At 32.3% G+C, this 13,481-nt stretch overlaps 1 protein-coding gene across 1 annotated transcript; it reads left to right on the plus strand.

The window, feature by feature from the left end:
* The first annotated feature begins 729 nt into the window (after positions 1 to 729).
* On the plus strand, positions 730 to 2,362 carry LOC149894132 (uncharacterized). The gene is made up of 4 exons (XM_090077261.1): positions 730 to 826; positions 920 to 1,033; positions 1,536 to 1,558; positions 1,637 to 2,362. The coding sequence occupies exons 1-4, from the start codon at positions 730 to 732 to the stop codon at positions 2,360 to 2,362; spliced, it is 960 nt and encodes a 319-aa protein (XP_089933387.1).
* Positions 2,363 to 13,481: the final 11,119 nt, after the last annotated feature.

The following is a 13,481-nucleotide window of genomic DNA, read 5'->3' on the forward strand; positions in this document are numbered from 1 at the left end:
TTAAAATTCGATGAGTATTGAAGAACAAAATGAATATGATGATTATATGTATAATGAATTGTTAGAAGGTATGCGTAATGAAACGAGAGAAAACAACTTTACCATTTACATCGAAGATGATGAAAGCGTAGAATACATTAATGAAGAGGAGGAGAAAAGAAATAGATTAAAGATTGAAGCGTTGATTAAAGGTTTTCAAAAGGATAAATATAGAGTGTGTGCTTCTGCTGCTTAAACAGATTTTTTAATTCTTCAAAAAGAATTAAAAATTCAAGATGGAATGGTGTATTAAAAAAAATAATTTTTTTTGTAATAATAAAATGGAAAATCATGTGCATAAAAAATTTTTTCATAATGATCGAAAGGCGTGTAATAAATCATATCTTTTTTTCGACAAGTATTTAAAGCATCCTCCATCAAAAGTAGGAACTAAATATGAAATATTTGCTCAAAAAGACATTACACTAAATCGGCTAAGCCATCAGAAAATAACTTTTATGTTTGGAATAAAACTTAAAAGCGGATTAGCTTTAGTGAATTTGAGGGAAAGCCTAAAATCAAAATTAGATTATTTCAATCACAGCATCATACTATCAGAGTCGGCGGATAATGTGATCATGGAAATTTACAATAACAGCAAGTCAGATGTTATTATTAAAAAAGGGGAAAGTTTATGCTTTGTCAATTACATTAATGAGTGAAAAAAAAAATATTTTTTTTGTAATAAAAATGGAATACAATTACGATGCTAAATCTAAACTTTATCCAGTTCTTCCAACAGCTCCTGCAGATGATGAAGGACATAATTACCGTCTTCAGAAAATAAGTGAAATCCAAAAAGAGATGGACAACGAGAGGAAAAAGAGAGTGCATCTAAGCAAAAAGTACCATCGCGCTTTCAGAATCATTTCTTTTGTAGACACTACGTTGCAAGCAGGTGGTGTTGCACTTGGAGTTGTTGGAATTGGAACTTTGAGCACCATCGCTGCTGCTCCTATTGCGATTGCATGTGAAGGTGTGCTATTGGAATGGGGTTTTTATCCATTGTAGGAGGACAAGTGAACAAAAAACTAGCATTAAAAGCGGAGAAGCATGAAAAGATTAAAGTGTTGGCAGAGTCGAAATTGAACACCATCAACAGTCACATTTTAAAAGCTTTAGTAGACAACATTGTGAGCGATTCAGAGTATGAATTGATTTTAGACGAGCTTCAAAAGTTTAAGAGTCTGATGAAAGAAATAAGAACTAAAACAAAAATCAACATTGACGAGATAACTAAAGAGTCGTTGATCCAAAAAGGAAGAGAAGACGCAATAAAAGCGTTCAATAATATGTTTAAGAAATCGTAGATTTCCACGGATTCAAAGAATCTAAGAAAAATTAAAGATTTTTCAACGGATTCGCTTGCGAATCTAGGAAATAGTAGATTTCCATGGATTTAAAAGATCTAAGAAAAATTAATTTAAAAAACATAAATAAGTCTACGCTTAAGTTTTTTCTTGTGTTTTAAAAAATGTCCTTTTTTAAAATACTAGACCCTAACAAGAGGGATGAAATGGTGAGAGAATTTGTTGAAAGAAGAAAAAGAATCTATCAAGATAGTTTGAATGAAAATATTTATGATGCTAATCTTCAGACTGATTTGAGCAAGCTTTACAAGCCGATCATCGAGAGCAATAAAAAGATGATCGATAACATCAAGCCTGAGCTCAAGACTGATCAAGGTCCACCTAGGAATGAATCTTTTTTAGAATCATCAAGAATGGAAGAGTCGTCTATTCTTCCTAAAAGCGATGTGTTTTTGAGAAGTTTGATTGATATGGATGTAAGAGCTAAATTTAAAACAAGTTTTAAGAACAAGTTTGAATTGAGTAAAAACGATGGTCGATATACGATTGGAAAAATGGGTGTTTTGTTTGACGGGAATGATATGATTGTCGGTGGCGAAAGGTATGAAGGAACAGAAGGTCTTTGGGAGTTGATGACCAATCCGAACATTTCAAAGAATTTCAACGTGACGGATGAAGATGTGACTAATTACTCGAAAATATTGGTAGAGAGCGGAGCCGTAAAGTTAGATGCAAGAAAGAACAAGCCTAAAGCAGCAGAGGTTTATAAATACAATCAATTCATCATACCTATTGAAAGCGGACTTAAAGAAAAAAAAGGTCATGGAGTGATTATACTTCCAAGCGATCCAAACGCTCTTGTGGAAAATCTCAACTTGAGCATCGCTGCATGGCATGCTGGAAATAAAAAGTCGAGAAATGTAGCTGTTTCCATTTGCGACGAGCTGTTGAGACAAAATAGGATTAATAAAGACGAGTATAAGGCTATGATGGCGTATATCGATATGAAATAAAAAAATCTTTGGAAATAAAAAATGATCGTTTATAGAAATAGATATGTTAAGAAGCATATTGTAGGTGGAAGCGGTATAATTGACACGCATAAGAATTTCTTGAGAAGAGCAGCATCTTCAAGCGCTTCAAGAGCGGCATCTACTTTAGCTAATAAAATTGCAAAAACTGAACTGGGAAGAGAAGCAATCATGGCTACTAAATCTGCAGGAAAAGAGTTAGCTTCTGCAGCCATTTCCACTGCTAAAGATGTAGCTATTGATAAAGGTAAAAAGACCATTGAGAAATTGTATGCCAAGACTGGAACTCCAAAACCGCATGAAGCTGCAAAGAATGATCTCAGTCTTAAAAGCAAAGAAATTATTTCAAGCATCGTTAATAGAGCAGCACCGGTTATGGATGAATATTCCATGTTTGGATCAGGATTGTCGAAGAACAATGCGATTAGAATACAAGACTTGGTAAAAAAAGGAAATGGGCTTTTGATTGCATGAGGATCTAAAAAATCGTAGATTTCCATGGATTTCACTTGTGGAATCTAAAATTTTTTTCTTTGACATATAAAAATGGCAAATTCCGATGTTTTAAATTTTACAGAAGAGATTATTGTTGATGAAGAAATTGAGAGATTCGAGTTTCATGAATACGAACCAGTGAATAAGAATCTAAACGTGGATGGAGAAATAAGAATCAATATTGAGCAGCAAGATTTGTTCACGCTTCCATCTGAGGCTTACCTTTTGGTTGAAGGAAGACTTTTAAAAGCGGATGGAACTTCCTACGCTGATACAGACGTCGTTGCTCTTGCTAACAACGGTATAATGTACATGTTCAGTCAGATTAGCTATCAGTTGTCGAATCAAGAGGTAGAAACCGTTTACGAACCCGGACAAGCTACCACCATGATTGGATACCTTAAATATCCAGTGGAGTTTCCTCTTTCAGAGGGTATGAACCAGCTGTGGCAAAGAGACACAACAGCTTTAGCAGATCTTGTTAACAACACTGGATTTAAGCAAAGACAAGAATACATCATTACAAAAAGTGAAGAAAAAGGAACGTTTTCGTTCTGCATTCCTTTAAAGCACATTTTTGGATTTTGCGACGATTACGATAAAGTCCTCTATGGATTTAAGCATACACTTGCTCTTGTGAGAAAGAGTGACAGTGATGCTATTTTTAGAACAGCTGCAACAGCTGCAGGAAAAGTGGATTTGACTAAATTGTCTTTGTTTATGCCTCATGTCACACCCTCTGTCGCGAGTAGTAACAATCTTTACAAAATCATTGAATCAAAAGTAGATGTTCCATTTTCGTTCAGGTCTAGACAATGTGATACCATCGCTGTTCCTGTATCCAACAACTTTAGTTGGAGGTTAAGCGCAAGATCTGCTAGTGAAAGACCGAGGTACGTCCAATAAATCTGGAAATCAAGAATTAAATCCTTCAGTCTTTGATCACTGCGATTTGAAAAACATATATGTCACCTTAAACAGTGAAAGGTATCCTGCTGTTGATTACAATTTAGACTTTAATAACAACAAATACTCAAGAGCTTATAGAGATGCTTCTAAGTTTGACAATAGACTTTATGGAACAAACGAACTTATAGCTCAACCCAATTTGTCTGCTCTAAATTATAGATACATTTGTCCTCTGTTTGTTTTTGATGTAAGCAAGCAGGCTGAGAGGTTAAAAACTTCAGTGATAGATGTGCAAATAAAAGCTACATTAAATGCAAACGTTCCTGCAAACACGCAAGCTTTTGCTGTTCTCATTTCCGATAAATTGCTTAGACTTAAATCAGATGGAAGTAGAATGAATATTGTTTATTGAAATGTTTTCAAAATAATATTTTTTAAATAAAAAATGAGATATACGAAAAAGGATTTGAAAAAATTACTGAAAGAAAACGGAATTTCTAAAACGTCAAACAATAAAACGGCTCTCATGATGCTTGCTGTTGAAAACAACTTGATTGATAAAAACGAATGGATTAAAGACGTGAAGGAAGATCGACCAGTGGGTAGACCGAAAAAGGATTTAAATCTGTTACAAGAAGAATAAAATGAAACAGTTTTTTCCGTTTTTTCTAGAATGTAGTATAAAAGAGACTGACGTAAATAAAAAAAGACATCTCGAGCTTCTTGCATTTGAAAAAACAGGTGTGGTTTGCGAATCTGTTTACGTCACTGAAAACGGAAATTTTAATATTCCAAAAGAGTACAGTGATGAAGAGAGAGACAAGCTTTACCGACTTGTATGGAGTGGTGAAACAGAATATTCACGAATGGAAAATAAAATCAAAGAGCATCTCAGTACTTGGAAAGACTTGCCTAAAAAAGAAAAGCTGAGAATGATTGACAAGTATGTGCTTGGTTTGGATTGTGATTTCGAGGAGAAGAAAAAGATTTCTGGAAATCTAAAAAGCGCAATTTTAAATCATTCGCTCGCTTCCAATGACATTGTGTATGAAAACTTTAGAATACTTTGTATCAATGTCGGAAATTAAAAAAAATTGAATTTGATTTAAATAAAATCTTGTATATAGAAAAGATGATATATACAAGAAAGATTTTGAAAAATTTGCTAAAAGAAAACGGTGTTTCCAAAACGTCAAACAATGTAATTACGCTCATGATGCTTGCAGTTGAAAACAATCTGATTAGTAAAGATGCGATTCTAGAAAACTCGAAAGAGGTGAGACCTGTTGGAAGACCTAGAAAAAATGAGAAAAAAGAAAAGAAGCCTCTTGATCCTAAATATACGAGACTTGGTTTAATTAGAAATAATCCTTTAAATGTAAAAATAACTAATGTTGATACTGGTGAGGTGGTAGAATACAAGTCTGCTTATGAATCTCTGAAAAAGACAGGACATGGATGGAATTACTTTGAAAGTCGAAATGGAAAAGTAGTTAATGGATACAAATATGAGATTTCTGGAACAAGAAGTTTTTAAATTCTTTATATTGAATTTAAAAATTGAAAAATGATATAAATAAAAAAAAATCTATTAATAAAATGGAGAACAAAACGGTGAAAGAATTAAAAGAAATTGCTAAAGGGCAAAAAATAAAAGGATACTCTAAAATGAGAAAGGGGGAACTTATAATGGCTTTGCATCCTCCTAGAGCTGTCTCTGCTCCTGCTTCTCTTCGTAGACGAACGACTGAGGCAAGACCGTTGCCTGTTAATGCTACTGTGGTGAGGTTTGTTAAGCCATCTGTAAAAGTTTCAATAAAGCCTGCAAAAGTAAGGTTTGTTGTCGGTTCTGAAAGACCTGTTCCTGCTCCAAGACCAGCGATCATCCCACCAAGACCTACTGTAGTAAAACCTCCTATTGCCCCGAAACCAATTCATTTGCAAAGACAGAATCACATCCTTGATGAGTCGGTTTTAGATTTAACACCTGCTATGACGCCAAAACCAGTCATTCCACCAAGACCTGGTTTATTTTCAACTCTGACGAGAGTTACAAAAAGTGTGGCATCCTATGTTAAAACTAAGTTTAATGATATTAAAGAATGGGTAGAACCCTACGTTCCTGAAGTAGTCAAAAAGAATGTAAGCAAATCAGTAGAACAAATCGATGAAAAAATAAAGTCTATAAAATCACTTGTATTAAAAACAGAGTATAAACAGCCTGTGTCAAAACCATTTACAGTAAAGTTTAAAATGACTGAACATTCAGCAGAGAGTTCTGTGAGACAATTTTCTTATAGGCCTTCTTCTCGATACCAAGACATTGCATCCTTTTTTAATTTGGTGAGAGAGTCTACCATTCAAACCATGGAAGGAGAAAGAAACACCAGAATAAGAATTATTTTAACGTGTGAAATGAAATCTGTAAGCATGATGACTGGTGGAGAAGTGACTCGAGAAGCAAGCTTTTCATCAAGATCAGAGATTGTTCTAGCGGCTACGGATGTAAGAGAGTTAATGGGTGAAATGGAAGAAAAAGTATTGGAAAGTAGTGTTAAATACAATGCTTTAGGATCTAATTGCACTATATCTAAGATTATAAGGATGGATATCAACTTTACTGATTATGAACCTCTCAGCGGTGGTTCCTACATGGAGCTGTCTAAAGAGCTGAAAGACAAAAATGCTATCATCAACATGAAAAACGATGACAATCAATGCTTTAAATGGTCAGTCACTCGAGATCTTAACATGAAAAATAGAGACAACGAAAGAATTGACAATGATCTTATTTTAAAATCAGAAGAGCTGAATTGGGATGAGATGGAATTTCCTGTAAAGACCACTCAAATTAAAAAGTTTGAAGCGAACAATCCGACTATTAGCATTAACGTCTTTGGATACGAAGAAAAAATAATCCATCCTTTGAAAATATCTAAATTTAAAGATAGAAAGCACTGTGTTGATTTGTTGTATATTTCAAACGAAGACACTGACCATTACTGTCTTATTAAAAGTTTAAGCAGGTTATTGTCTTCACAAACAACAAAAGGTAAAAGAAAACAACATTATTGCAGAAATTGCTTGCAAGGCTATGACCAGGAAGAAAAGCTTCAACAGCATCAACCTTATTGTTATGATAACACCTCAGTAAGAATCGAACTTCCTAAAGAAGGGACGACTGTTCAGTTTAAAAACTATAACAAGTCTATGAGGGTTCCATACGTTGTATATGCAGACTTTGAAAGTTTCATTAAACCTCTTAACACTTGCACACCGAATTCTAAAGAGTCATACACCAAACAATACCAAAAGCACGTACCAAGCTCCTTCTGCTATTATATCAAATGCTTTGACGATAACCTTTACAAAGGAAAACCAGTCATGTACACAGCTGAAAGCGAAGAGGATGACGTAGCTCAAAAGTTTATAACCATGCTTAAATCTGATCTTATAAAGATTTTATACAAGATTGATATAGTAAAAAAGAAAGTGGTAACTGATAAGGATGAGAAAGATCATGAATCTGCAACCGAGTGTCATATTTGTGAAAAAGGTCTTAACGGTGACAAAGTGTGGGATCACTGCCATTTGACTGGAAAGTACCGTGGTGCTGCTCATAAGAAATGCAACTTGGATTATCAAATTCCAAAGTTTATTCCCATCATTTTACATAATTTGTCTGGTTATGATAGTCATTTGTTTATCAAGAAATTAGGTGGAAAATTAAAATGCATACCCAACAATGAAGAAAAATATATCAGCTTCTCTAAACAAATCAAAGTGAGAGAATTTACTGATAAGAAAGGTGAACTTCGTGAAGTATGGAAAGAGCTAAAGTTTATTGACAGCTACAGGTTCATGGCTGGTAAATTAGAAGATCTAGCTAAAAATCTGACTGATGACCAATGCAAAAACGTTGCTCAATATTACTCTGGAGAAAAGTTTGATTTATTAAGAAAAAAAGGTGTTTACCCTTATGACTGGGTGGACTCGATTGAAAAGTTCTCTGAAACGCAATTACCTCCTATTGAAGCATTCTATTAAAAACTGAATGATGAGGAAATAAGCTGTGAAGACTATGCGCATGCAAAAAACGTTTGGAATATATTTGAATGTGAAACGTTTAAAAACTATCACGAGCTGTACAACGTGTCTGACGTCTTGATACTTGCTGATATCTTTGAAAATTTCAGAGATGTGTGTCGCAACTATTATAAGCTTGACCCTGCTTGGTATTACACCTCACCCGGTTTGGGTTGGGATGCCATGTTGAAACTAACTGGAATTCAGTTAGAGCTTCTGTCTAATATTGATATGCTTCTCATGGTTCAAAGAGGGATACGCGGTGGAATTTGCATGATCAGCAAACGACATGGAACTGCTAACAACAAATACATGAGTGATTATGATCCTTCACAACCTTCGAAATTCATTCAGTATTTAGATGCTAATAATTTATATGGATGGGCAATGAGCAAACCTCTTCCTGTTAGAGGATTCAGATGGATGACTGAAGATGAACTTTTAAATTGGAAATCCATGCCTTGTATTCTCGAAGTGGACTTGGATTATCCTGAAAGCCTACACGATTTACACAACGACTATCCTTTAGCTCCTGAAAGACTAAAAATTAAAAAAGTGGAGAAGCTGGTTCCTAATTTAAACAACAAGGAAAAATATGCTATTCACCATGAAAGTCTAAAACTATATGAACGACTTGGATTGATCATTACCAAAATTCATCGAGGTATTACCTTTGAAGAAGAACCTTTCATGAAACAATACATCGATCTCAACACTGGATTAAGAGCAAAAGCTAAAAACGAGTTTGAAAAAGAATTTTTCAAGCTTATGAACAACTCTGTCTTTGGAAAAACCATGGAGAATATTCGAAAGCATGTTGATATTAAACTGGTCACCACTAAAAAAGAAGTCTTAAAATTAACAAGAAAGACTAATTATGATAGAAATACCATTTTTGATGAAAACCTTACTGCAGTTCACATGAAAAGAACAAAACTCTTTTACGACAAGCCTGTTTACTTAGGACTGTGTGTTCTAGACATAAGCAAAATTCTCATGTTTGAACATCATTACGACTAGGCTGTGACAATTCCCGTTTTCCGGGAAACGAAAGCGGGAATTTCCGGGAACGGGATTCATTTCCCGGACTTGGAAAAAAACGGGAACGGGAATTCCCGTTCCCGTATTTTAAAAAGCGGGAACGGGAAAATCCCGTTCCTGTTCCCGTTTTTCACCTGGAACGTCTAATATTTCCTGGTTTTTTTTCCTGCTTTTTTTTTTTCTTTTTTTTTCCTGGTTATATAATTTGTTTTTTTTTTTTGTGGTTTATTTTGGTTTAGGTGTTTGTTTTTTTTTGGATTCTTTTTTATTTTTTTTTTTTATTTTTTAAATTTATTAACTTAACAACATTTTTACAACATAGAAGATTTTTACAACATAGAAGACACACAGGGGAGTTTTAATAAAAGCTATGTACCTAAAAAAAAAAAAGGAAAAAAGGTTAATTCTAACTAATAACTTATATTCAAAGGAAAATAAGGTAATTAACAAGAAAGATACCAAAGATATGAAGAAAGTTAGTAAAGAAAAGACGCAAGTTAGCAAAGAAAAGAAGAAATTAGTAAAGAAAAGAAAAAAGTTAATAAAGAAAAGAAGAAAGTTAGTAAAGAAAAGAAGAAAGTTAGTAAAGAAAAGACGAAAGTTAGTAAAGAAAAGACGAAAGTTAGTAAAGAAAAGAAGAAAGTTAGTAAAGAAAAGACGAAAGTTAGTAAAGAAAAGAAGAAGTTAGTAAAGAAACGAAGAAAGTTAGTAAAGAAAAGAAGAAAGTTAGTAAAGAAAAGAAGAAATTAGTAAAGAAAAGAAGAAATTAGTAAAGAAACGAAGAAAGTTAGTAAAGAAAAGAAGAAAGTTAGTAAAGAAAAGACGAAAGTTAGTAAAGAAAAGAAGAAGTTAGTAAAGAAAAGAAGAAAGTTAGTAAAGAAAAGACGAAAGTTAGTAAAGAAAAGAAGAAGTTAGTAAAGAAAAGAAGAAAGTTAGTAAAGAAAAGAAGAAAGTTAGTAAAGAAAAGAAGAAAGTTAGTAAAGAAAAGACGAAAGTTAGTAAAGAAAAGAAGAAGTTAGTAAAGAAAAGAAGAAATTAGTAAAGAAAAGAAGAAATTAGTAAAGAAACGAAGAAAGTTAGTAAAGAAAAGAAGAAAGTTAGTAAAGAAAAGAAGAAAGTTAGTAAAGAAAAGAAGAAAGTTAGTAAAGAAAAGACAAAAGTTAGTAAAGAAAAGAAGAAATTAGTAAAGAAACGAAGAAATTAGTAAAGAAAAGAAGAAAGTTAGTAAAGAAACGAAGAAAGTTAGTAAAGAAAAGAAGAAAGTTAGTAAAGAAAAGAAGAAAGTTAGTAAAGAAAAGAAGAAAGTTAGTAAAGAAAAGAAGAAAGTTAGTAAGGAAAAGAAGAAAGTTAGCAAAGAAAAGAAGAAAGTTAGCAAAGAAACGAAGACAGTAAACTACTTAAAAAAATTATAATTAGGTCTTAAACCTAATTATAATTTTAAATTATTATAATATTTATATATATTTACCTTATAGTTATAGTAGTTTGTTCCTAGTATTAGTACCAAATTTATAACATAAATCTTAAAATCTTAAAATAAACGGGAATATATGCGCGCAAATCATAAAATAGCGGGAATCCCGTAAAAAAGCGGGAAACTTGGTAAAATGCGGGAAACTTGTAAAAATACGGCTTTTCCCGTATTTCTTATATTATATTATAATATATAAATATATATATTATAATATATAAATATATAAATATGTATATATATAATATATAAATATATATATTATATATATATATAATATATATATAATATATATATATATTATATCATAATATATAAATATATATATATTATATATTATAATATAATAATTACGGGAAAACCCCGTTACATCGAATGACGTACGGGAACAGGAACGGGAATTTCCTGTTCCCGTATTTTATTTATTACGGGAACAGGATCCCGTTCCCGTATTTTAAATACCAAAAGCAGGAACAGGATCCCGCTCCCGTAGTTCCCGTAAATACGGGAACTTGGCGCACTCTAATTACGACTATATCAAACCTAAATACGGAGATCGTGCGAAATTACTCATGACCGATACTGACTCGCTCATCTATGAAATCGAAACGGATGATTTTTATCAAGACATTGCCAACGATGTTGAAGCTAAATTTGACACGAGCGAATTCGCAAAAGATCATCCTGCCGTTCAAAACTTTGGATTTGATATTGGGTTTAAAAATAAAAAGGTTATAGGTAAGTTTAAGGATGAAGCTGCAGGTAAACAAATTAAAGAGTTTGTTGGACTTCGTCCTAAGCTATACTCCTACAAAACCTATGAAAAAGAAGAGAAAAGATGCAAAGGGGTTAAAAATAAAGTCGTTCAAAAACGCATCACTCATCAAGATTATAAAGACTGCTTAATAAATAACAAAGAAAAGCTCACAACTATGAACGTCTTCCGATCACGTCATCACGATGTCTACACCGAAGAGATCAACAAAGTCGCTCTCAGCGCTAACGATGACAAAAGACACATCTTGCAAGACGGAATTCACACGCTAGCTCTCGGACACTACAAACTAAAACCATGCTTTAATTTTATAGACTATGATAAACTCTTTAACGTTATGGAATAAATTACGAAAAAAGATACAGTTTTAAGATCTTTGCAGGTTTCAGCATGATATTAACAATGAGATGGAAATATCACACTTTTACATTTTAAAAAAACATCGCCATCTTGAATTTCCTTAAGTATGGAAAGGTATCAATGCGCTGGAATCCGCTATTCATAGTAGTCATACGGAAAGTTATATAAAAATTGGATTTGTTTTGGTACTAAGGAATCCTAACCTCCAAAAGCCTCGTTTTAAAAAAACGTTCCTGCTTCAAGCTTTTTCATAAAAGTGGTCTTAAGATATGGATAAAATTTTATTTTATTTATTTATTTATTTTTTTTTATACAACTTCAATAAATTTACACATCGTTACATTAAAACTGCATGATATCATATAATCCAACGTAAATAAAAAGAAGAATATAACATAATATTACCACGTATAACATCATAATAAAAAGTGGTTTAGCAAGTATAACACATCATAATAAAACGTGGTTTAACAAGTATATTTATGTATAACGTAAATTAGTAGAGTTTCTTATCATAAAGACTATCAGTATTTTTTAAAAATAATAGAATAAAAATAAGAAAAAGATAAAAAGACAAGAAATTTTCTTGTTACTTCAAATATATACATATATATGTTGTTGTAAAGGAAAACTCGTAGAAGTCTATGAAGACTTATTATGGAGTACCTTTTCAAATTGTTAAATAAAGTCTCTTTCATATTTATATATAATCAAAATACAGTCAGTGATACACATAAATATTTCTGTATTCTGTTGTTAAGTTTAATACATATCAATATAATTACTGATATTAAGTATGACGTGTTTTATTTTATTTTTTAAGTTGGCAGGATTATTTAATACTTTAAGTTCTATATTTTTTGATATTATTTTGTTATACAGGTACAGACCCCGGTAGGAAATAGAAAACCGTGAGAACTTTGTTGTTCTTTTAGGCAGTGTGAAATTGCCTGTTGCTCTTGTTATAAATCTATTAGAGTTAACTTGAAAGAAGTTATTTAAAAAATGCGATGGGACTAGTCCAAGTTTGTATTTTAGCATAAATAGTACATTTTGGTAGATGTTGATTTGGTAGACATTAAGTGCATTTAAGGTTTTTAGTAAGGGTTCAGCATGGGTGAGTTTATCTTTATCATAAACTAGTCTTGATGCATGTTTTTGACTTATATAAATAGTACTCAATTTGGATTTGTGTGTACTTGCCCATGTAATATTAGCGTACGTAAGATAACTTTGGATGTAAGAAAAATAAAGCGATTTAAGGTTATGTTGGGATAACATAGGTTTAACTTTGTAGAGTATCCCAATATTTTTCGAAATTTTGGTGTTTATTGTACTTATATGGGCTCTCCAAGATAAATTTTCGTCAATAAGGATCCCAAGAAATTTAGTTGTTTCTGTTCTTTCAATGTTTACCATATCTATTTTTAGTTAGGGAAGGATAGTTGGTATATTATTTTTTTGTTTTTTGGAATGAAACAATATGTATTTTGTTTTTTCTGTGTTTAGTGATAACTTATTCAATTTCAACCATATATTTAATCTTTTAAGCTCTTTGTTCATACATTTGTAAAGGTCTTTGATTGAGTTCGAGGAATAAAATAAGTTTGTGTCATCGGCAAACAAAATTACATCAAGTTTATCCAAGGCTTTTGTAAGGTCATTTATACATAGAAGAAACAAAAGAGGTCCAAGAACGGAACCTTGGGGGACACCACACTCAACTCGTAGTAGTTTTGAGTGTTTATAACTATTTGAAAAACACATTGTTGCCTGTTGCTAAGATAGTTTTTGAACCAGTCAAGGGTTATGTTTTTTATCCCATAGCTTTCCATTTTTTTAAGTAAGATATTATGATTTACAGTATCAAACGCTTTTGACAGGTCTATAAAGATGCCTATAACATACTGTTTTTTGTAAAAAGAATCACTTATATTGTTAACTAGATCTAGGATTGCGTGTTC

Source organism: Hydra viridissima, unplaced genomic scaffold (assembly GCF_058129835.1).
Source record: "Hydra viridissima isolate aposymbiotic clone 2 unplaced genomic scaffold, HvirCarnegie_v1 scaffold_1, whole genome shotgun sequence".
Taxonomy (NCBI): domain Eukaryota; kingdom Metazoa; phylum Cnidaria; class Hydrozoa; order Anthoathecata; family Hydridae; genus Hydra; species Hydra viridissima.

Coding starts and splice junctions, on each gene's coding strand:
- LOC149894132 (XM_090077261.1), top strand. CDS start 730: ATGGAATACAATTACGATGCTAAATCTAAACTTTATCCAGTTCTTCCA. Junction 1,034..1,535: donor AGGTGTGCTATTGGAATGGG/GTTTTTATCCAT, acceptor TTAAAATACTAG/ACCCTAACAAGAGGGATGAA. Junction 1,559..1,636: donor CTAACAAGAGGGATGAAATG/GTGAGAGAATTT, acceptor GCTAATCTTCAG/ACTGATTTGAGCAAGCTTTA.